General features: G+C 38.8%; 1 protein-coding gene across 9 annotated transcripts in view; it reads left to right on the plus strand.

Moving 5' to 3' along the window:
* Positions 1-25,322, plus strand: part of Clock (clock circadian regulator) — an 80,533-nt gene that overhangs the window by 50,166 nt on the left and 5,045 nt on the right. For 8 of the 9 annotated variants that reach the window (XM_041671281.1, XM_041671280.1, XM_041671285.1 and 5 more), the window contains 13 exons: positions 1,035-1,148; positions 1,280-1,398; positions 3,575-3,657; positions 4,059-4,165; positions 4,871-5,018; positions 5,898-5,973; positions 10,144-10,285; positions 11,171-11,271; positions 11,728-11,817; positions 15,921-16,073; positions 17,423-17,626; positions 18,259-18,461; positions 22,675-22,966. In XM_041671281.1, coding sequence (XP_041527215.1) covers positions 1,035-1,148; positions 1,280-1,398; positions 3,575-3,657; positions 4,059-4,165; positions 4,871-5,018; positions 5,898-5,973; positions 10,144-10,285; positions 11,171-11,271; positions 11,728-11,817; positions 15,921-16,073; positions 17,423-17,626; positions 18,259-18,461; positions 22,675-22,966 — 1,832 coding nt within the window. The remainder of the gene's footprint in view (positions 1-1,034; positions 1,149-1,279; positions 1,399-3,574; positions 3,658-4,058; positions 4,166-4,870; positions 5,019-5,897; positions 5,974-10,143; positions 10,286-11,170; positions 11,272-11,727; positions 11,818-15,920; positions 16,074-17,422; positions 17,627-18,258; positions 18,462-22,674; positions 22,967-25,322) is intronic. The other variant, XM_041671283.1, reaches the window with a different exon arrangement.

The raw sequence follows: 25,322 nt of genomic DNA on the forward strand, positions 1-25,322 counted from the left end.
GATGGAGAAAAAACATGATTGATAAGTTGGCAGATCCCAGTATAACTACATCTGGGAAAATTTTGAAAAGATAATTGGAATTTACTTGTTGAGTTAGGTGATAAAGCCAGATGCAGAAGAGTCTAAGTGTGATGCAGTGAGCGAAGGAATGGGGTATTACATATTCATGATACGAGACTGTCTTACGTAAAGGGTAGAGTTGATCAGAAAGATACAGGAGGGTAAAGAGCCTCCCAAGATCAATTGGTGAATATAGAAAGGTTATTAAAGGTCAAGCTCAAAATGTCTTTGTGAAAGTGTCTAGTGTCAGACAGCTAGCAAATACAGTAGTATTGGGAGGGGAGTCCATGCTGTGGGGATGAGGAAGAACAAGTTGTCAGATTACCTGGAAAGAATGAGAAAAACCAGTTGAGGTTGACAATAAAAACGTCAGTATTGTTTGGGAGAGCCATCACTCTAGAGGCATAAGGAAGTTGGAGAAATGGACACATGAAAACCAGAGTACATTTTAATGAGTTCTCTGGTACTATAAGTAGATTAGCATGAAAAATACTTTGTTGAAAAGATTGAAGACCTGATCAGATTTAAAATTGTAGGAAGTAAGGAGCCAAAGAAAAATTTGCAGTTGCTAAAGGGATGAATATCAAATGGCAAGGCTTTGGTCCTAAAGGAGGCAAGAAAGACTCTTGAAGGTAGAGATGGGAACAGTAAGCCTGTAATTTTAACACTTGGGAGCCTGAAGCAAGGGACAAATTCTAGGCCAGACTGGGTTAGTGGGTAAAACCCTGCCAAAAAGCAATAGCAGCAGAATAGAAGGTATTGGATTTAAATAAAGGGGGAGCATTAGTTTTAAATGGAGAACAAAATATTTTTGTGAAATTAGAAGTAGGGGTGGGATGGGAGAGCGGATGGCGTGTGCGCTGCAGTCCTCTCCTGCAGGCACTTTACTGTGATGCACTGAAGACAACGTGTAACGCTGCTTCTGTTGAAAAAATGAGTGTGAACTTACCCAACTTTTTAATAATTTGTTTCAGCAAAAAATCAGTTAGAATTCTGTTGTCATATGCTTCGAGGAACAATAGATCCAAAGGAGCCATCTACCTATGAATATGTGAGATTTATAGGAAATTTTAAGTCTCTAAACAGTGGTAAGTTAAAATGCTTCTCTTACAATGCATTTTAACTGACTTTATTTTTCTAAGCTCTTAGATGCTTAAGTGTCAGTAACAAGTATATTTTACTGGATTAACCCATGATACATGTCTCCTTGCTTTTTTAGTATCAACTTCAGCACACAATGGTTTTGAAGGAACTATACAGCGCACACATAGGCCTTCTTATGAAGACAGAGTTTGTTTCGTAGCTACTGTCAGATTAGCTACACCTCAGTTCATCAAGGTAGGCTTCTAATTTTAATTGCTCTAGAGCCAGTTCATGGTATGAGAATTGTTCTTAGGAGATATTTTTTTTTTTTGTCTTCAGAAGGTTGAAACTTAGGCCAGCATCGAAGTAGTAATGGCTGGTGAATTATTAAATATGCGTGAACTTCTTCTTTTAACACAGTGAAGGACACAAGTACTCATTCAATAATATGTAACCTTTTTTAGTGTATTCTTTGCAAGCATCCCATGGCAGTATATTATTATTGCCCTGCTTTTGTGCAGAATTTAGTGTGTATAGTTCATTATCACCTTAAAGAAAAAAGTTGAAAAATAAAAATAAAATAAAAAATCTAGTTTTTAAAAGAATGTGGCACTGGGCAATGGAGGCACATGCTTTTTATCCCAGCACTTGAGAGGCAGAAGTAGGCAGATCTCTGAGATTGAGGCCAGCCTGGTCTAGAGAGTGAGTTCTAAGACAACCAGGGCTGTTATCAGGAAAACCTTCTCTCTGGAAAAAAAAAAAGAAGAAGAAGAAAAAGAAATAGAAAAAAGATATGGCTTTACTAGACATAATTTGATATTTGAATTTTTATTAATTTTTTAAAAAATGTGTATGGGTGTTTTTTTACACGTATGTTTGTGTACCATGTGCATGCTTGGTACCCAGGGAGGCCAGAAGAAGGCCAGAAAAAGGATGCCCTAGAACTGGAGTTACATACAGTTGTGAGTTACCATATGAATGCTGAAAATTGAACCAAAGCCCTTTGGGAGAACTGGAGAGTTCTTAACGGCTGAGCCATCTCTCCAGCCCCTGCTCTTTGAATTTTAAATTGTGTGGCTTTTATTTCTTGCATCCTATAAGCAGATGATTAGTAGAGAAGGAGAAAAGTGGATTTCTTTAGCCCTTGGAGACTGGGAAGAAGACAAGGTGACATTACGGCTGGGTGACATCGTAGTGTAAGACAGTTAGCTGATGGGAGATCTTAAACTAGTCTTGCTGTGCCTTTTGTCTTAGGGATTTGGAGGGCAGTTGCCTGCTTTGTCTCATTTCAGTTTTACACTGTAAGATAGATGCTGTCGTAATTTATATTTAAGGAAACTAAGGCTTAAGAAAGTTGCTTGCCAAATATCTAGTAAGTGGAACTTGATTGGAATTATTTTTCTTTCAAAGCCCCATCTCCTAACGGTTAGAGAAGATTGTGTAAGGATGGAGAGAAAGACTGTAGAACATTGCTTTGTACAACAAAATCTAGGTTTCATGGATATGAGGGAAGAACAGTCAGAACTTATTTTAGAAAACTGATCAGAGGCCAGGCCTGAAATTTGTTTTCTCTGTGGTTTTTCTCCTTGGAGAGATTCAAGCATGAGAAACCATAGAAGAGTTTTAAGTGGGAGGTTATATAATCATGTTTGAGAATTGCTAAGGTAATGATAATGGCTGACCATTAGGGAGGGAGGGTAAGGATCTAAACTTAGTCACTTCATAAGTGATGTAGAATGGATTTTAAAATTCCTAGAAGGTGAGATTAGAAGTCTTTAGAGCTGGAGAGATGGCTTAGTGGTTAACACTTACTGCTCTTACAAAGAACTGCCATTTGGTTCTCAGCAGCCATACATGCTAACTCCAGCTGGTGACCACGACCTCATCTGGTCTCCCCAGGCACATGTTGACACACACAAGGACACATATCTATACACATAAATAAAAACAAATCTTTATTAAAAAACATTTAATAATGGCTACTTATTTATTATCATGAAAGAGTGTGCTGATTTCTAGACTCTGTTGTACAGAAATAAGACCATCAATGAGAGGGGAATTGTGTAAGTATATATGAGAGTAAGGCATGTCCAGACACTGAGAAATGGGGAGGGTAAATCAAAATAAAGGTCTGGATTTAGTAGTAGAGCGAGAATGAGCTGGATTGTAACTGCTGACCTGAGGCTGGCAGTTGCTGCTGTTTATATTGTTGTCGCTTGAGATGGCTGTAAGAATCGTTAGGGATCAAACTTAGGACTTTGCAAACCCTAGACAGGTGCTCTGTATCTCCAGCCTGTGTTTAGTACTAAAAACTAAATGTGTTAAAGTTTGTTTAGATGAAACTTATTTAATGATTCATGTCTAACGATATTTAATATTTCTAAGGATACAGACAATTTCTTTTAAAGTATACTTGTTAATTCATTTGTAGGAAATGTGTACTGTTGAAGAGCCCAATGAAGAGTTTACATCTAGACACAGTTTAGAATGGAAGTTTCTATTTCTGGATCACAGGTAATGTCACCTTTAAATGTCACAAAAGAAAAAGAAAAGACCGTAATTATGTAATTCTGGTTATTAATGGACTACAGGGACAAATGTTCTAAACAGAATTTTGAAATTCATTATTCATTCTGGAAAAATGTAAATGCACTTCTCAAATTAATTTATGGCTGTGATGTCTCTTGTAGAAAAGTTGTAATACTGATTATTTATTTGTTGTTTGTTTGTTTGAGTTTTTCGAGGCACGGTTTCCCAGCAGCTATGGATGAGTCCTGGAATTTGCTCAGTAGATGAGGCTGGCCTTGAACTCACAGAGATCCACCTGCCTCTACCTCCCAAGTGCTGGGATTAAAAGGTGTACACCACCACCACCTGGCAATACTGATTGTTTTTATTGTCATTAAATAATTTAGGGCACCACCAATAATAGGCTATTTGCCTTTTGAAGTTTTGGGAACATCAGGCTATGATTACTATCATGTGGATGACCTAGAAAATCTGGCAAAATGTCATGAGCACTGTAAGTAAATCTTAATGTTTCTCTGTTAAGAACTATTTTAAAGCACACAGATAGATACTCTGTTCTATTAATGAGACTGAGGAAAGATTTAGAACTGTTTTTTTTCTAAACATATACAAAAGAAAATCTTACAGTACATTAGAGAAGTACATAGTTTCCCAAATCAGTTTAACCACAAAACCCAGTTTTTGCCTAACTTCAATTAAAGTACTTTAGAACCTAACATTTGAACTAGTTTGGGAAGTTCCACTTAACAATGATTGCAAACATTGGCATTATTCTGAGTTTTGGTTAATAAGAGCTTTATAATTAGATGCCTCAGGTATCATAGGTGTTAGTGTCTGTGAGAAAGTACAGTCGGTATGATTATGAGCTGTTGTTTCCCTACATGTTGTATATCTGGGCATGAACAAGTTAGTAGTTTGAGTCTTTCAGTATATGGGATTTGTTATGAATGAAGAAATGTATAAGATGAGCAATGATTGACTATAAAGTTGGAAACTGGGGGATCTGGTTATTTGGGAGACCTTAAGCTAGTTTTTAAAAAACATCCTTATAGTTGATACATTTTTCTGAAAGTTATCCAGAAAATAGTTCTATCTGTATAGAGTTAAAATGTAAATAAAAGCCTTTGTTTAAGAAATTTAGATTCTTATAGCTAAGTATATATCAAAGAAAAAAATACATGTTTCTTTTCTTTTTCAGTAATGCAGTATGGGAAAGGCAAATCCTGTTATTATAGATTCCTGACCAAAGGACAGCAGTGGATTTGGCTTCAGACTCATTATTATATCACTTACCATCAGTGGAACTCAAGGCCAGAGTTCATTGTGTGTACTCACACTGTAGTAAGGTAAATAATTCTCTAAAACATGTGTAGGGTGTGCTGAGAGCCAAATATAATTTTATGTGTAGTTTGTCAATGAATGATAGTGATCTTTTCCTAGTTTTAATACTTAATATTTTTAATAGTAAACTATTTAATAGTTAGAAATCTAATACTGGCAGTGCATAAGTATGTAAGAACTGACTTGAGTATTGTGCTGTAGCAGAAGCTGTACCAACATTCAAGCTGTGTAGTAGTATGAGCGGCGGGCTGCATTCCCGGCACCTGGCCGCCCACACTGCTAGCTTTACCCGAAATAATTACACGGAAACTGTATTCTTTTAAACACCGCTTGGCCCATTTCTATCTAGCCTCTTCTAGGCTAGCTCTCGCACCTGGACTAGCCCATTTCTAATAATCTGCTGTAGCCCACGAGCTGGCTTACCAGGAATGATCTTAACCTGCGTCTGCCTGGAGTGGGAGAATCATGGCGACTCACTGACTCAGCTTATTTCTCTCAGCCTTCTGTTCTGTTTACTCCACCCACCTATGTTTTAACCTATGAGGACCAAGCTGTTTCTTTATTGCTTAACCAATGAAATCAACAGATTGATATATGACACTCCCACATCAAAGCTGCAGTGCATGTCGTGAAAAGCATAAACCAGAGTAATGTCCTTCCTTCATTTAGTTCCTCTCAATTTACATGCTTAGTTCCTACAGGTCCTTCGTAGCATACCTAAGGCATATGTACACTGTACATATGTGTTAGGTTTGCTTAGCACATAGGAACTCATACAAAAGTACTGTGATCCAGAGAGAGATATAACTAGCACCAATTATTTGCATCTCTACAGTAATTTAAATAAATGGCAAACATTAAAATTTGATTCTTTCCATTTATAGTTATGCAGAAGTCAGAGCTGAAAGACGACGAGAACTTGGCATTGAAGAGTCTCTTCCTGAGACAGCTGCTGACAAAGTATGTTTCTTACAGCCTCTTTTTTAAATATTTCATTTCCTAATAATGTGTGAGAGAGATTTGGTTATCTTTATAATATTTATTTTTCACCTTTTAAAAAATACCATTTGCTTCTAAAAAGGAATTGAAGATCTTGCCATTTAAAACTTAATTAGGTGAGAGACATACCCAAAATAATATTAAAACTATCATTATAATTGACTTTGATGTGCTTGACTGTATTCCTTTTATAATTATAGACTATGATTTACTCCTTAGATGGCCTTTTCTGAGGTGATAACATACACTGTGAGAATACTGAGTAGTTTTAAGAGGGACCCTTCCCTAAAGACACGTGACTGGGAAATTATAGTTAGAATTGGAACTCTGGTTTCTTTTTGTATATCATGTGGAAACCAAGCATATCACCTGTCTGATTTGATGGAGAGAGAAGTAGAGACCCAAGAGTAGTATTCTGGAATATGTGTGGGAGTAAGTGCAGAGAGGGTTTCATCAGGGACAGATAGGTTTTCAACTCTATCAAACTGGCAGCTTATGACTTGCAGGTCACATCTGGTCTTCTGACTGATTTCACAACATCTATAAACTATAAATGCATTTTATATACTAAATACTTGAAAAATCCAAATAATAATAATGTTTTAATAATAAGGCTCCATGAAACAAGTATCAGATTCAAATTGCAGTGTTTATAAAGAACAGAACGACACCCGGTTGCTTATATTTTGTCTGTCGATATATTTGTGCTGCAGTAATTGAGTAGTGGTGACAGAGACTGTATGGCTGTGAGAAGCTGAGAGATTCACTCTCTGGGACAGTCAGTGTTACGGAGAGAGATGTCTGCTTCCTGGTTTATAGTAGCACACTGAGGCGTGGTAGATTACTTGAGGATCACATTTCCTCATCACGTTCTGCTCATGATTAGTGGTTGTTAGAATAGTGGGGAGCTTATGGCAAGGTTCTCAGTGAAATAAGAATTAGCTTAAGGAGAGGAGTTTGGGGTGTCACAAGGTTGGTTGGAAAGGGACGTAGGAAAGGGAATGTTGTTGTACGGAGGTTTACCGTCTGGATTGCAGGCAGATAAGAACCCTCGCAAGTTTCTTGATTATTAATTTGAAGTAAGAACAGTCAGTGTGCTTTGTTTCTTTGGCAATATTGTGCTGTGTAGGATAAGCAAAAGTGGTTTAACTATTGGGATTTTGTCAAGGAAATGATGATAAGAGGAAATAGGAGCTAGGGTATTGAGCATGTGTACACGGTTGTTAGAATATCAAACATAAATTTAAGATTCTTAACGGAAAGAGGACAAAATGAAAGTAATATATAGAAGTGTAGAGTCAATGTAACTTTGGCTTAAACCACAGGATTATTGGAATTAGGATACTTAGGGATGAGTAGGTAATGTGGCAAGTTTTGGTCAAAAATGAGGATACTTGAATTGAGGTAATGGCTTTGAGGTATGACCAAGAATTAGTGACTGAAGACTCATGGAGATTTTGAATGGGTGACACCAAGGACAAGAGCTTGCGGTGTTGGGTTTGAGTAGAAGTGATTCGGGATTACTAGTTCTGGGGAGCGCTGAGCCAGAAGTTAGAATGCCATTCAGGTGTATGTGTGAAGTCAGCACGGGAACGATACATGACCTCAAGAAACCGTGTGACATAGTGTGTGAGCTTAAGCTCCACACCACTGAGCTTAAGGAGGACGTTTCTTCATCCTGTGTAGTTAAGATCTGAGAGTCCTAAAATAGAAACTCCTATTTTTGATGGGAATTACACGGACATTGGTCAGGTCTGATTTTTAGAACTAACGAGTGAAATAAATAATCAGAGCTGAGGTGGAAAATGCAGAGCTATTTGTTATTATGCACTGTGAAGGTGGGTGGAAGGTTTCAGAGGTTAGGAAGCAGTGAGAAAAGGACTCAGATACAGGCTGGGAAGAGCTGCAAATTGACGAAGGAGGAGACAAGGCATTGAGTGACATGGCCTCCACCCCAGAATGAATAACTTTGAGAGCAAATATTTTGCAATTATATGTAGCCTTGAAATAGGATGTACACTTGTTTCTTGTTCACTGATGCATGATTGTACTCTGAGTATGGGATGGGGAGAAAGCACCAGTATATGTGTTCTGTCATAGAAGGTTCTGCTTTTGGTGGTGGGTAAGCCTGCCTAAGGCAAGGCTGTCAGTTGAGAGGGGAGACAAAGAATAAGGAACAGTGGGAAAGGTTTGGGATAACTCAAGAATAGAAAAATGAGCCCTTTAGTACACTTGGCAGTTCTGCTGACTAGACTTGAGCATACACTTGAAGTTAGTTACTTTTGATAGTTCCTTTTAAAATGTGGTAAAATGGCAATTTTATTGACTTTAAGGACACACTTCAACATTGTAACATTCCTGCAGCTGTACAGCTGTCATCAGCATCCATATCTAGAACCTTTTCATCCTCTTAAACATTAGCTGTGTTTGTTAAACAGCTTTTCACCCCTTCCCTCCAGCTCTTTTCATCTGTGGCTTTCTTTTTTAAATTTGACTACTCTTGAGTACCTCATGTAAGTAGAATCGTGCAGTGTTTGTTCCATTGTGACTGGCTAATTTTACTTGGTGGAATGTTCTCAGGGTTCATTATATCAGATTCCCCTTTGTTTTGCAGGATGGGTAATATTCTATTATATGTGTGTGTCCTCTTATTAATCACTGGAATCCTGGGTTGCCTTCACCTTTTATTTGTAATAATATGTGAACATAGGTAGGCATACAGACAGCTACTATAGTCCCTACTTCTTGGGTGTATACCAAGTAGTATACTGGATTATATGGTAGGTAACTCTCCATTAGATTTGAGAGAACCTGCCATACTGTTCTCCATAGAGGCCATGCCATTTTTCCGGTCCCTTTACCAAGCTATAAGAGTTCAAGATTCTTTTCATCTTTATCATACTGATTGATTTCTGAGAAGCTTTTGTGTTTGGTGGGAGTTTGTTGTTATTTTTTTGTTGTTTTATTTACAACACAAAAAACTTTGTAACATTGACAGCCAGGAACTCTATATAAACCAGGTTGACTTTGAACTCGCAGAGGAGATCTGTCACCCAAGTGTCTGACTTGGGTCTTCTGGTCCTAGCTATTCTAATAGAGCATGAGCTAGCGTGACCGGTTTTGATTTGGATTCCTCTGGTTAGTAAGTTTGAGCAGTTCATCAGGTGATTGTTTCCTTCTTGGAAAAGTATTTATTTTCATTCTCTCTCTTTTTTGTTTTCTTATTTATCTATTCATTCATTTATCTGTTTTGGATTTTTGGTTTTTTTTTTTTTTTTTTTTTTTTTGAGGTAGGGTTTCATACAGCCCAGGATAGCCTTGGGCTGGCTATGCAGCCAGGGATGACCTTGAATTCCTGATGATTCTGCCTCTGCATCCCAAGTGTTTTGATTACAGGTTTATACCACCTGTGCCCAACTTGTCCTCTTTTTGTTTGGGGGTTTTGTTTGTTTCTTGACAGGACATCTTGTTGTGTTGTCCAGGCTGAGCTCAAATGATCCTCTTACTAGCCTTTGCAAATACTGTGTTGAAAGGTACATACTCGCAGGTACAGTTGCTCACTCCTGTAATCTTAGTTTTTGGGAAACTGAGGCAGGAGGATTGCTACAGGTTTCTGGCCAGTAGTGTGAGACTTTTCTCAACAACAAACAGGAGTGCATCTTGTCACAAATGATGTGTTTTGTGTCCATTTTTATAACCGAGTTCTGTATTCTAGATATTTAGTCCTGATCAGATAATGATATATAAATATCTCCTTACTCTTGTAGATTATTTTAATTCTGTTGTCACCGGTGTTTTCTGATGCAGAAGTGTTTTTAATTTTGTGACCATTTCTTTATGCTTTCTTCAAGTGTTTTATGTTTAGTTTGTAATGTTTATGTCTTTGATGAATTTTGAGCTAATTTTTGAACATAAAACAAGAGTAAAACCTGAATCTTGTTATTTTTTTCTAAATAGAGAATGAAATCAAATTTTACAATATTAAAATAAGACTTTTTTCCTGACACGCATACATACACTCAGTTTTTAAACCTTGTAAAGCAAGGCTTCCGTTCCTTGTGCTTGCACACAGTCTCTCCAGCCTCTTGTCCAGCTGTGCTGAGACCATTTATTTTTTTCTCATCTCCTTAGAGCCAAGATTCAGGGTCTGACAACCGTATCAATACAGTCAGTCTCAAGGAAGCACTGGAAAGGTTTGATCACAGCCCAACTCCGTCTGCCTCTTCCAGAAGCTCACGAAAGTCATCTCACACAGCAGTCTCGGACCCTTCCTGTAAGTGCCTTGACCTGGGGACAAACGTGTGTTTCAAAGAGCTCTTCTAAATTATTTGTGTTGCTGATATCAGCACTTTTGTCCAGAGTTTTTCGAATTCTAGTTTTTTTTTTCAGTTTTGAAGTATAGAGTTACCTTTCTAGTAAGAAGCAAATTATTTATCTTTAGAAAAGATTTAAGGTCATCAGATGATGATATATAGATGGTAATATTCTGCTTACCTTTTAAATGATTCCCTTATAAGAAAAAATACTACCTTTCATTGTAAACCAGGTGCTTATCAGCCACATGTGAATGGTGGAAACAGAACCCTGGTCCTCTGCAATAATAAGGACTGTTAACCATTGAGTGTTCTTTAATTTATGGAGACTTGGGTAATTGCCTTTAAATTGTAGTTGATCCTCTGTATCTACAGCTGATAATAGGAAATGCCTTCTCCATTGTCTGTATGAGCATGTGCAGGCTTCTTTCTTTGCCATTATTCTCTAGTCCTATTACAGCTGTTTTATCAAGTATGCATTGTAGTAGGTATTAGTCATCCAAAGTTAATTTGAATTATACAGAAGAATGTACCTCGCTGATAAATACTATGCTATCTGCTAGAAGACACCTTAGTGTGCGTGGATTTTTATACCTGCAGGGAGCCTTGAAGCCTAGCTTTTGAGGGAATTGAGGAGAACGGGAGGAGCTGTTTTCAAAGTTTTTTGTCACACGTTTTCTTTGTCCTTAAAAACGAAGTAATTAAAATTACTCTTATAAACATGGATTTATCTATCTAATATCAGAAAGCTAACTTAGTCATTTCTATTCATAAAGCATATTTTGAGAATAACCATTCAGATCTATTTGTAAGCCCCAATTCTCTTCTTTTTTAACTAACTTCAGCAACACCGACAAAGATCCCCACTGATACTAGCACTTCTCCCAGACAGCATTTGCCAGCTCACGAAAAGACTACACAGCGGAGGCCGTCCTTCAGCAGTCAGGTATGCCTGTTAGCCAGCCCTAACAGCCTTCAGCAGTCAGGTATGCGTGTTAGCCGGCATCACAGCCTTCAGCAGATTCCCTGTTGCAGTAACAGATGACTAAGATACCCTTTCTGTAAGAATCACAATTTTCTGCAGACCTATGACATTCAAAATCTTTCCCATTTTATAGATAAAATGCTAGATAATTCTTTTTTTAATTGTGAAAAGTGCTAATTGAGAGCTATGAAGTTCCAGTTGCCTTCAGTTCAGTCCACCCAACTTCCAATTGAGTGTACATCCAAGGGCCTGTGCTGGGTACATGGGAAAGAAAAAAGAGTAGAAAGGGCAACGTACTTTGTACTCAACAAAATACAAGGTTGTGAATGATAAACACATTGTGTTGGTGTTTATGGTGGAAGTCCTCCTAGATGAGTATGAGCATCACTTCATTGTCATTTTTTATTTTGCTTCTAGTCCATAAACTCCCAGTCTGTTGGTCCATCATTAACACAGCCAGTGATGTCTCAAGCTGCAAATTTACCAATTCCACAAGGCATGTCACAGGTATTTTTGTTTGTTTTAGTTGAGCATTTACAAACGATAATTGCATTTAAGCAAATATGATTCTATTCATATGTATATATAAATACATATACTTATAAAGGCAGTAAATCTTAATTGGAAATATTTAGAATATGTAGTGACATTTTAGTTACCTACAATGATTTGGGTACCCCTGGACCCTTACTAGACAGAATCACAGGTGCATATATCTTTTAAGATTCTTGATGGTCTTATACAACAAAGAGTTTTCTTGCTTGCTGTGTTATAACATCTTATATATAACAACAGCTTATAGGTATGATCATTTTAAACATGAAATATACTAGTTCATTTTGTTCTTCCTATGACTATTGGAAGATTTGAGTAATTTACATATTAATTCATTTGTTTGCACATGGGGCATTAATTTCTATGTATGTATTGAGTTACATATATCAGGGATGCTGACAGTATTTGTAATATCTATATTAATAAGCCTCTTGATCTAGAATATATGATATATAATTAAAATATCATGTTATGCAGTCTACATACAAGACTTGGATCCTTAATACAGCTTAATCAAGTGTGAGATGCCAAGGGTGGTGGTACATGCCTGTCCTAACAATGTGGGAGGTGGGAGCCAGAAAATCAGGTGTTCAGGGTTTTCCATTGCTATATAGTGAGTTCACAACCAGCCGCCAAAAGCAAAACCAAAATAACAACACAAGTGAAGGAGAGCTGTTCAGAAATGTGAGATGGCCTGAGTCCAAGGAGAAGTGAGTACTGAAGTCAGCAAAAGAGGAGTTCCCAGCGCACTGCTGCCTTCTTAACTGGAGTTAGAGCTCCTTTAAAGTTTCAGAAATACTACCGACTTACAGTGGTAAATATAGTAGGAAATCTTCAGTTTATTTGACACTAAAAGCTGCTTGCTAGCAGCACTACCCTGTAAGAGCTCTATAACAGTACTGTATTATTAAATATCAAATTGAATCTTCAAATTTTATTTATTTTGAAGTATTGACAGAACTTTTATGTAATATGCAGACATAGTTTCAATATTATTTATTGTTTAATTTTATTATGAGTAAAATATTATCAACATCTTTATAGAGGTATTTTTATGAATATATAAGTAATATATACTATATCAAAAATGGTGCTAAGCATTCAGTCCTCCTGTTTTCATTGACTAAGTAAAGCTCAGTACTTTGCTTTTTTGTTCTGTGGATTTATTTCCTGTTATCCTCTATATTCTGTGCTTGTTTCTATTTTTTAGTTTGTGTATGGTAGAAATGCTTTAAATTGTGACAACATGACATTTACCTGTAGGAAAAAGTAATTTTAGTTACAATAAAATACATGTGTATGACATAAAAATAAATATAAAATATTTAACTAACATTTTTAAAAGGCATGAGAAAGTTGTACTAAATTTGTAATTTTTCTCAAGCCTAGTAGAATCTAATACATGATATCAGTTTGTTGTTGTCATCTTCAAAGGTCAAAGTTTCATTCTTTAAAAGCTATTATTCAGAAGCCAAGCATGATGGTGCAATACCTGATAGGCAGACGTAGGAGGATTACCAAAAGTTTGAAGCAAACCTGATGTATGAAAAGAGTTCCAATCCAGCCAGAGCTACACAGTGAGGCCATTTCAAGAAAATAAAAAAAAAAGTAATATTCAGCATCTTTAGCACAAGCGTAAAAAGAACTCATTAATTTAGGACAACGTTTTTGAAGATAGAATATGGAAGGGTAGGGTGGGCATTTCCTGCTTTTAGGTGCAGTTCACTGCAGGAAACTATGAAGTTAGATTTCCCATAAAGTGAAATGCTCTATTATTACATAGTACAAAGCTGTTCATGGAAATAAATGAGTAATGAGTCATCGCATGTGCCTAAATTATAGGAACAGCTTATTAATTGGATACAAAACCCCTGAATGTAGAATGACTTTCTTCATTCATGTGTATATTCATTCATAATTTCTTAGAATTCCTTAGTCTTTTAAAAAACTGTGTTTTAAACTGGTCTAAGGATAGTATCACTGAAAAGTAGTTTTTTCAAGACAGTATGAGAAGAAAATTATTGGTTATTTGTCAGATGTAAATAAGCGATTTTTGTATATGTGGAGAGGAAGGAAGATACTGGGAACTGAACTCGGGGTCTTGAACATCCTAGGGAAATGCTCTGTATTTGAGCCCTCAAGTCCTTTCTTTTTACTTTTTATTTTGAGACCCAGCCTTAAAGTGTTGCCCAGGCCAAACTTGAACTCACTCTGCATCCCATTTGTGATCCTCCTGCTTAGCTTTGGGTAATTCTGCCAATGTACACGCAGAGGGCCCTCTAGAGATGACAGTTTGCTTTGGGTTCATTCTCCTCTGGTAAAATGTAGACATGAAGGGAGTAGCTAAAGAACTTGTTTTGCTAAGTTGTTGAGGCACAGATGAGTTCAGGTTGTCTTTTCGCTTTCTTTCTTTTTTTTTTTTTTATTGAGAAAAGGAAAAAAAACAAGTTTCTGCCTCCTCCCAGCCTCCCATTTCCCTCCCCCTCCTCCCACCCTTCTCCCCCTCCCCCCAACCTTCTCCCCCTCCCCCCAACCTTCTCCCCCTCCCCCCACCCTTCTCCCCCTCCCCCCACTCCTCTCCCCCTCCCTCTCCAGTCCAAAGGGCAGTCAGGGTTCCCTGCCCTGTGGAAAGTCCTAGGTCCTCTCCCCTCCATCCATATCTAGGAAGGTGAACATCCAAACTGGCTAGGCTCCCACAAAGCCAGCACATTAAGTAGGATCAAAACCCCATGCCATTGTCCTTGGCTTCTCATCAGCCCTCATTGTTCGCATGTTCAGAGAGTCCGGTTTTATCCCATGCTTTTTCAGTCACAGTCCAGCTGGCCTTGGTGAGCTCCCAATAGATCAGCCCCACTGTCTCAGTGGGTGAGTGCACCCCTCGTGGTCCCGACTTCTTTGCTCATGTTCTCCCTCCTTCTGCTCCTCATTGGGACCTTGGGAGCTCAGTCCAGTTGTCGCTTTCTTTTTTTAAGAGTCGCACTCACTTTTTAGCCCTGACTGATCTAAACCATTCTGTGTAGACCAGGCTGGCCTCAACCTCACAGAGATCCACCTGCCTCTGCCTCCTAAGTGCTAAGATTAAAGGTGTGCGCCAGCATACCTAGAAGCACTCACATCTTCTAGCTGCAGATTGTTCTGTAATTAGTCAAGATCGAGTCAGAAGTCAAAACCATACCACCAGAATTCAAGCAGAGGTAATATAAAGATGTATTAGCTAGTCACTGGGAGAAGAATCTCTAAAAAAATGCTAAGAATAGGAAGGTAAGCCAGATAAGCCCGACAGCCTGAGTTCTGCCCCCAGACCTGCGTGGTAGAGGAGAGAACGGCTCCTCCAGGTTGTCCTCTGACCTACACACACATTTTGTGACATGTGCCCCTCCCCATGTAGTAATTGTAACTTTAAAAAAATGATGTGAGGCCGGGCGGTGGTGGCGCATGCCTTTAATCCCAGCACTCGGGAGGCAGAGGCAGGCGGATCTCTGTGAGTTCGAGGCCAGCCTGGTCTACAAGAGCTAGTTCCAGGACAGGCACCAAAGCTACAGAGAAACCCTGTCTCAAAAAACCAAAAAAAAAAAAAATGATGTGAGAATCACCACTCTCATAAATCAAGGGGAGCACAGCCAAAAACGGACGTACTGACGCAGCCTCCTGAGCAGCTCTTATTCTGCACTAGATGGGTTTCTTGTGGCTGGAGCCACTGAGTAGAGAAGTGCACTGAGCTGTCATGGAAGGAGGCCATCTGTTGGGAAAGTGAGGCTTTCTGGGTGAGCCAGGGGCGTTACAGGGGGAGGAGCAGCTACCACTGGCACATGGTGACAGAAGAGAAGGGCCCCACCAGCACCAGGAAGATAAGCACTTCTGCAGCAGCTTCCTAGGGGTCTGCAGCAAAGACACTGATTTTGAAGTCTAGCTCCAGTGTCACAAGGAGAATAAAGATGGCAGTTTGGGAACTGACAATTCTGGTCTCTTGGCACTGCTTGCTTTTCACAGCGCACAGGTATTAGGACCAGGGAATTCTAAGATGTGTTATGCTTTCTTTACATGTACTGCTACAGTTTCAGTTTTCAGCCCAGTTAGGAGCCATGCAGCATTTAAAAGACCAGCTGGAGCAGCGGACACGGATGATAGAGGCAAATATTCATCGGCAACAAGAAGAGCTAAGGAAAATCCAAGAACAGCTTCAAATGGTCCATGGACAAGGGCTTCAGGTAAATTATTCTGAGCACAGAGAATCTCATTCACAGTTTGGGTTCCTAAAAATTGCCTCCTCCCACTTAAATGAAAAGTTGGATGCAAGAGGTGGATTTTTCCCAGTTCAGTACACATTTGTAGTAGGGGGCTGCTTAGACCCGAAATAATCACCCAGAAGCTATATTATTTACAACATTGTTTGCCCAATAGCTTAAGTGTGTTGCTAGCTAGCATTTAGAATTAACCCATCTCTATTCATCTGTGTATTGCCTCATGGCTGGCTTACCAGCAAGGTTCTGGCTCGTCTGTTCCCAGTAGCTACATGGTGTCTCCTCACTCTGACTCTGCCTAATATATATATCTTTCAGCCTTATGTTCTGTTAAGCCATTGGCCGAAAGCAGCCTCTTTATTCATTAATCAATAAAAGCAACACATATATAGAAGGACTTCGCACACCACACATTAGCTATCTGCTCAATTCTAGAACCTCCAAAGATACTCATTCTAAGGGCATTACTATCAGCATCGTTGCTTTTTACACTAACAAACTTCAATTTTAGTAAGTTCAAATCCATAATTAAAAAAGTTTTACTTTGTAGAACCTTTGAGGTAGAGAGTTTATATGTTTTAGTAAAATGCCAATAGATAGGATTCCTATTACTTGACTAAGACATTATGCTTACTACTTGACTAACAGGGATGTGTAGGGAACTAGGGCTTTGCTGAAGGGAAACTAGGTGAACACTCTTCTGTGTACTGTCACGAACTTTGAGTGATGGATGGTGCAAAGCTGCCAGCAGCAGCCCTTTGACAAGCACTGGATAGCACGGTTGATCTTGTGGCTGAGAGAGAATGAATGTGTATCTTCATAGTTCATTGTTATTATTGCTAATTGCTCTTGCAAAATGTGCTAATTACTTGTTACTTGACTGTTAAACTTCATTTTGCTTGGCTTCTTTCAGTGTTTCTCCTTGGTCTTTTTGTTTGTTTGTTTTTTATTTAAAAACTGTAATGCTTATTTAGTCTGGGAATGTAGCTTATTGGTAGAGTGTTTACCTAAAATTCTTGAGGCCCTGGTTTGATTCCCAGCACCCTCACAAAAAAATGTAATTAAAAAGTGTGTGTGTGTGTGTGTGTGTGTGTGAGAGAGAGAGAGAGAGAGAGAGAGAGAGAGAGAGAGAGAGAGAATGTGAGCATGTGTGTACTACAGAATATATGTGGAGGTCAGAAGATAACTTTGGGGACTATATTTTTTTTCCTTCCACCATGGGATCCAAACACCAAACTCAGACTACCAGGCTTGTGCAGCAAGCTGAGTCTTCCTGCCAAAGAAAGTTCACTGAAATGTAATCTTTATTTTCAAAGATGTTTTTGCAACAATCAAACTCTGGATTGAATTTTGGTTCCGTTCAACTTGCCTCTGGAAATTCCAATATCCAGCAACTTACACCTATAAATATGCAAGGCCAAGTCGTTTCTGGTAGCCAGATTCCAAGTGGAATGAATACTGGACATATGACCACAAACCAGCATGTGATACAACAGAATCTACACAGTACGTCAGCTCAGGTAACAGACCAGAATGTCTGCCTAAAGCTCTGTGTTGCATCAGCTGCTAAATATTAATAAAAATTAGAACATACAATATTGACAACGATCACTAAAGTATTTTGTAGAAAATGTTACTATTAAATATTTTGATATTTAAGAATTTTATGTTTTATGGACCTAGTTTAATAATTATACGAGATTCTTAAAACATGTAAACTTCCTGTATGTAAAAGTCTTTGATTTGAAAGAGCTTCTTGAATAGCAAGTATACTGAATAGAATGTTGTGGAACTGGAAATAGTTTAATCATTCTGTAGAATTCTGATAATTAATTATTGTTCATCTGTTACTATATTTGAAAAACATACTATGTGACCATCACTGACTCGCTTTGAGCCTTTAACAGACGTCTCCCGTGCATGTTTTTTACTTCCTGTTAAGATCATACTTCTTTTAAAGTATTAGCTTACTTTTCATCAAAGAATCCAGACTAAGTCAACTATTCCAAATCCGCCTTTTTTGTATTTCTCTCAGAATAATATATTTTGCTAGTCCATTTCTGTTCTGTCAGCCATTGTCAAATGGTGAATAGTAAAAGCATACCGTCCTATAACTGTTAGATAATCTCTGTAAAATCTTCATTTCCAACAGAGTCAACAGAGTGTAATGAGTGGACATAGTCAGCAGACGTCTCTTCCAAGCCAGACGCCCAGCACTCTCACAGCCCCACTGTACAATACAATGGTGATCTCCCAGCCTGCGGCCGGGAGCATGGTCCAGATCCCATCCAGTATGCCCCAGAACAGTACGCAGAGTGCTACGGTAACCACGTTCACTCAGGACAGACAGATAAGGTGGTTGTCATACTTCAGTTATTATTTTCAGAGCTGTAAATTTATTGAATAAAAACAACCTGTGTGCTCAGTGCTTAAGAACACTTGCTTCTCTTCCAGAAAGACAAGTTCAGTTCCTAGCACTCCCCTTCTGCAGCCACAGCTCCTTAACTCCAGCTGCAGGGTTCTCATGACCTCTTCTGGCCTTCTGCATGCCTTCATGCATGCGGCAGACACAGGAAAAGAAAACCATAGAAACAAGAATATAAAAATATCTACATGGGCTAGTGATACAAGTCAGGAGTAGAGAAGTTGCCTGTGTGAACAGGACCCTCAGTTCAATCCTCAATATTTCACTTTTCTCCAAAACCATTAATTTCATTTTGTACCATGAAATTTTAGTTTATTGCTTACTATACCCATTTTTTAATTTTGAAGTAAATACTGTATCACTTATATTAAAGATTTAACAGAATAACATCAACATTTATTTTTCATCCCGAGCTGGGCTGTCAGATACAGAAGCCATTTTGTAGTCACTGTCACACAAAGCTTCAGTGGGCTCTGTCCCCATGCTGCTGGGGTCGTAGTGAAGCATTAAGAGAGCAGCACTGGGGTCCCAAGCTGAATGAGCTGGCTTGTATTTTGGGGAGCCCGGGAAGAGGGAACATATTTCAATAGATATTTCCTTTCCACAGGAAATGAGACATTAATGAAAATAAGAGAATAACCAGCTTGCATATAGTTGGTGTGATAAAGATTTGGCAGACTTTATAGGGGAAGAGATGAATTTTATGGTTGAAGTAAACAAATGAAAAGTGTGGTCAGAACTTGTTGGCCTTTGTCATAAAGAAACATGGCTTTAAAGGACTGGGGTTCAATCATTTGCACTGCAGAAATAACGCATTTTTGGTTGTGTGGATGGTATTAGCAATAAAGCACACATCTGTAGACTTCCTGCTTTTGTGCTGTGGCTCTCTCATGTCTGCCCTAGTCGGCTACTCCCTTGTCGTCAGTTCTAGCAGTGAACTTCAGCAAACGGGAAAGGCCAACAGAAGGAATACTGTCACCAGAGAATGGAAGAGAAGAGAAACTAGTCAATTCTGACCATGAGTAATATTCTGTATTGATAAATTTCACTTTGATTTATCCTTTAAAATGTCACTTTTCCTTACATTTATAAAATAAAAATCTTGAGTATAATTTTCCTATAAATGTAAAATTTTTTAAAAGTGATTTTATAGTAGTTGTAATTTTCTCATGAATTGTTTGCCATTGAACTCTGCTTACCATATATTTAACTCCTAAGTATCTTGCCATTTTATAAAAAGTGAACTTTTACAGATTTAAAAGTTTTAATTGATAAAATATAGACAACAAAACTTCTGTATTAACATTTATTTATTTATTTTGGAGTTTTTTATTTTAAAAAAACTATCTTTTTTTCCTTATACATACCAATCCAAGTTCCCATTCCCTCCTCTCCTCCCATTCCGTCCACTTACCCTCACCCCACCGCCCCCCATCCACTTCACAGAGAGGGTAAGGCACATTGCTTTGGGATAGGTCAAGGCCCTCCCTGCTATATCTAGGCTGAGCAAGGTATCCATCCAAAGAGAATAGGTTCCCAAAAAGCCAGTACATGCAGTAGGGATAAATCCTGGTGCCACTATCAGTGGCCCCACAGTCAGCCCCAGCCATGTAACTGTCACTTACATTCAGAGGGACTAGTTTGACCTATGCTGGTTCCTTCCCTATCTGACTGGTGTTGGTGAGCTCCCATTAGCTCAGGTAAACTGTCTCAGTGGGTGTCCCCATCACAGTCTTGAACTCTTCGCTCATATTCTCACTCCTCCCACTCTTAAACTGGACTTTGGGAGCTCAGTCCAGTGCTCTGATGGGGGTCTCTGCTTCTGTTTCCATCAGTTGCTGGATGAAGGTTCTATGGTGATATTTAAGATAGTCATCAATCTGACTACAGGGCAAGGCCTATTTGGGCACCTTCTCCTCTGTTGCTTTGAGTATTAGCTGGGGTCATTCTTGTAGACTGCTGGGAATTTCTCTAGAGCAAGGTAGCCCCATAATGGCTCCCTCAATCAAGATATCTCTTTCCTTGCTCTCATCTTTGTCCTTCCTTCATCTCAACTATCCTGGTCCCTCAAGTTCTTCTCTCCCCCTCCCCTTCCACCCTCCTTTTTCCCCACCCCCATGCTCCCAGTTCCAGGTGGTTCTATGTATGTTTTTCTTAGGGTTCACTTTGTTACTTAGCTTCTCTAGGATCATGAACTATAGGCACAACATCCTTTGTTTATAGCTAGTATAAGTGAGTACATACCATATCCATCTTTTTAGGTCTGGATTACCTCACCATCCATTCACATGCATTTTGGGTTTGTTGTTGTTGTTTTGAGACAGGATTTCTCTGTGTAGCTCTGACTGCCCTGGATCTCCCTTTGTAGACTAGTCTCACCCTGAAATCTGCCTGCCTCTGCCTCCCAGGTGCTGTGATTACAGGCATGCAGACTGCTACCTCGCTATGTGTTAACCATTTTAAAGTGTGCTGACCTGTGGCCTTGAGTATATCCACACGTGGTTCCAGCTATCACCCTCAACCATCTTCAGAGCATTTTTTATCTTTCCAAATTGAAACTCATTAAACAACTCCTTAACCTTTCTGCCTGTTGATTTTGGCAACCACCATTCTCTTTTCTGATTATATAAATTTGACTGCCTAAAGATACTTTGTGTAAATTAATTACCCAGTAATTTATCTTTTTGTAACTTGTATTTCACCTAACAGAATATTCTCAGGGCTCATCTTTGTTTTCAGATATCAGATTTATTTTAAGGCCAAGTGTTCTTCTGTATGTTGTACATAGGTAGCATTTTCCTTACCGTTCTGCCAGTGGATCCTTGGGTTGCTTCCATACCTCAGCTGCTGTCAGTAAATACAGCTGTGCACAAAGCATCCTCATGTGAGCTTCCTGCCTTTTGCATTCTCTGACTTAGTGCTCAGAAATGGACTTCTTTTAATTCTTTGAAGAACTGTTACAGGGTTGTCCTAAATGTTTAGGGTTAGTTGGTTGGTTTTGTTTTTGTCAACGTGACACAAGCTAGCGTTAGTAGGAAGAAGAATCTCAATTAAGAAAACAGAATAGCTCTATCCTGTTGTCTGTAGGCAATTTCTTGAAGAATGATTAATGTGGAGGGGCCCTGCCTATGGGGCAGTGCAGTTCCCTGCAGATGGTTCTAGGCTGTATGAGAAAGCCAGTAAAGGGTGCTTCTCTGTTCTCTCAACTTCAGTTCCTCCCTCCATTGTTCCTGCCTTGGCTTTCCTCAGTGGCCTGTGACTTGGGATTTTGTAAGCCAGATAAACCCTTTCCTCCTCATGTTGCTTTTTGGTCCTGCTGTTTTATCATAGCAATAGAAAGCAAATTAAGACAACAGTTTTCCTAGTCTGTTAATTTTTCTGTAATAGTGAACTGTTTGGCACACAGTGGCTTTCCATCGCTATTTTCATTTCTCTAATGATTAGGTCTAGTGAGGACTTTTTTTTATGTGTCTCTTGTCTATTAGTATTTTTTGGAAAAAAACGTTTAACTTTTGTCCAGTTTTTAAATGTGTTGAGTGTTGTTTGATTGCAAGAGTTCTTTATATGTCTGGCTAAGCTTGATGTCATCCAATTAATTTTTTATTTAATGTTACCTACCTGTGCTTTTGGCATTGATAGTGATATTGTTGCCAAGCCCAACATCATGAAACTTGTGTGCCTTTTTTCTTAAGAGTTTTGTAGTTTATATCTTATGTTTAGATCTTTTATTCATTTTGAACTAATTTTTATATATGGCATGGCAGGTCCTTCATTATCTTGAATATGAGTATTTTTTAAAGTTGTTTTGCTGTGTCTGTTTTTGTTGTTATAATATGTTTTATATTACAAACTGTGTGTGTGTATGTACTGTTTGTTTGACTGATATCCCCCCACACACCAAGAAAGAGCCCTTTAAAATTGTTTTTGGTGCTGGAGATTGACCCCAACATGCTATACAAGCAAGCACTCTGCCACTAAACTATATCCCTAGCCTCCAAGGAGAATCTCTGAAAATAGAAACTAGGAACATATGCTTTTATAAAATAAATTAATCATTTCATTGGGTATTATCTAAGATAAATATTTAGCTGACTTGAGTTATGCTTGGTCCTTTTGATGCCATTTCTTTGTTTTCTCTCACAGATTTTCTCAAGGTCAACAACTTGTGACCAAATTAGTGACCGCTCCTGTAGCTTGTGGGGCTGTCATGGTACCAAGTACCATGCTTATGGGTCAGGTGGTGACTGCCTATCCAACCTTTGCCACACAACAGCAACAGCAGCAGCAGCAACAGCAGCAGCAGCAGCAACAGCAGCAGCAGCAGCAGCAGCAGCAGCAGCAGCAGCAGCAGCAGAGCTCCCAAGAGCAGCAGCTTCCTGCAGTTCAGCAACCATCTCAGGCCCAGCTGACCCAGCCACCACAGCAGTTTTTACAGGTAAGTCTCACCATGGGGAAGTCGCCTTGAGCTGATTGCCTATTTTATAACCAAACAAGATGATAAATGAACAGCTTTGTAAAAGACCTGGAAAATCTGTAAAGGCTTTTTGTAGGATTTAAATATCTATAAAAATAGAAAGCTTGTCCTAATAGGCTATTTTATCTTTTCTTCTTCAGTCTTGGAAGGCTTTTAAAACCTTGTCTAGCCAAACTTCTAGTTATCTGAACTTCTGGCCAGAGTAAGTGGCCTACTTCCTGACCATATCAAATCACTTATTAAGCCCATTTTCTCTCTCAGGCTAGTATTTCAAGAATTTAATAAAAAAGCCCCATTTTCTTTCTTTAATACCTTCAAACTACTCTTCACTGAGCAGGTACATCAAGAAGAATCCCTTTTTTAGCCTAGGAGTTACCTTAATCATCAGATAAAATTTTATTAGATTGTGATTTTGTTGTGTTTGTTGTGCCTGGCCTGGAACTCATGCAGATCTGCATTCTGGGATTACAGGTATATACCATGCCAGATTATTGAAATTTTCTTGTAGGTGCAGTATAGTTTGTCACTAGAACTTAGGCTCTAAAGTCAGGTTCCCATCAAATTGAGTAATTGCTATACCACATACACATGACCTTTACGATAGCACTTAAACTTGTTAAACCTCATTAATGCATTGGTGTAATAGTTTATACTTCATAACACTGTAAGGTATATAGCTAGCTGTCATTGATGACCATGATACTGGCAAATGTGGTAAGACATTCATATTAATGACAAAACCCACCCAGATGCCATGTGGATAAACCTATCCATAGGTCCAGAAGAAAGTCCCCGTGGGTTAGGATCCTCAGCTAAGAACCAACAGAACTGGTTTCTAGACTCTAGTGTTGGGGAATCTGGTGTTTTTTCTACAAGAGGCCATCTGGGCTAGGTGGAATTCTTATTTTGGTAACATGGAATACTGAAACAGCCTTATTGCTTAAATATTTCTGAGTCACACCCACAGGACTTAAGTCTGAACTACTAAAATTAATAACTGGGTTAGCTATTGTTATAAATAATAAAACAAGTCTTAGGCTATTATTTAGATGATAATATATAAATACACACATATATAATATACAATATTACATAAAAAATCTCCAGTGAGATTTAAACAAAGCTTTAAAAAATGTGATTTGCCTTAAGGTCTAGTATTTTGAATCTATCAAAGAAGACAGGCCTTTAAAAAGAAGGAGTGTTTGGGACCAGGGAGACAGCTCAGTAAGTGAAAGTACTATCTTCTGAGCCTGATGTTCAATCTCAGATTTCTACATAGTGAAAGGAGAGAACTGACTCCCACAACTGTCCCATGACTCCCACATGTGAACCCTAATAGTTGCACACACAAACAGAATAAATGTTTATAAAATGAAAATCCTCTTCTTCCTTGTCCCCACCGCAAACATGCATCCCCAAAACACAAGAACTTTGATAAATACATAATTTGGCTTTTCTAATGGACCTCTGTTTGAAAATGTACTTGGATTGTAGTCAGGGAAGTAAATGCCATAAATTCATTTGACTTACCAAGACTTTCCTGGTAGCAAATCAAGAAGAAAAATTGTAAGTAAGGTCCTTGTCAAGTTTCGTCATCTCACGGTTTAAGTCTGTCCTTAGACTTGAGTACATAGGTTTTCTTCATACACATTTGCAAATATTACTAGTTTCAGTTCAAGGATGTCTCAGTAAGTGTGTGCTGTCTTCCAGAAGTTGTTCACTTGAAAATTCTCCCACTGTCTCAGCTAGTCCCTTTTTGTGAGCCAGGAGTCAAAACGTGACTAAAGAAACACTCAGAGTTGAGGCTTTCAGGTCTGACATGTGGATTAGTGATGGTAGACCAGTCCCTGTTTGGGGGAGGGGTTATTTTTGTTTTGTTACTTCATAAGGCCACATAGGACTTCAGCCTCCAGCTGTGCCCTCCTTTTTTCTATAATGTTTGTACAAACTCAGCATCATAGATACTTGTACTGAGGGTAGGAGTAGACCGCTTGATAGTGTCACACATCTGCAGGTGGACCAGCTCAATTTAACCAAATCTACTTAAGGCCTATGCTTTTATGACTACTCCGGTTGGGGGAGGGACGCTAGTGTGTGCAGGTGCAAATGTGTGGAGGCCAGCAGTCAGCCCTCAGGTCTTGCTCCTTAGTCTACCTTGTCTTTCTGAAACGGCCTTATAGGAACCTGGGGCTCACTTACTAGGCTAGGTTGGCTGACCAGTGAGCCTCAGGGATCGTCCTGTCTCCACCTCACCCATACTGGGATTACAAGCACTTATGGGCAGAGCTATTTTTTTTTAACTCTGGTCTTGTTCTTA

The sequence above is a fragment of the Microtus oregoni genome, unplaced genomic scaffold, assembly GCF_018167655.1.
Source record: "Microtus oregoni isolate MIOR12 unplaced genomic scaffold, Mior012 000021F_ref0000039, whole genome shotgun sequence".
NCBI classification, from domain to species: Eukaryota; Metazoa; Chordata; class Mammalia; order Rodentia; family Cricetidae; genus Microtus; species Microtus oregoni.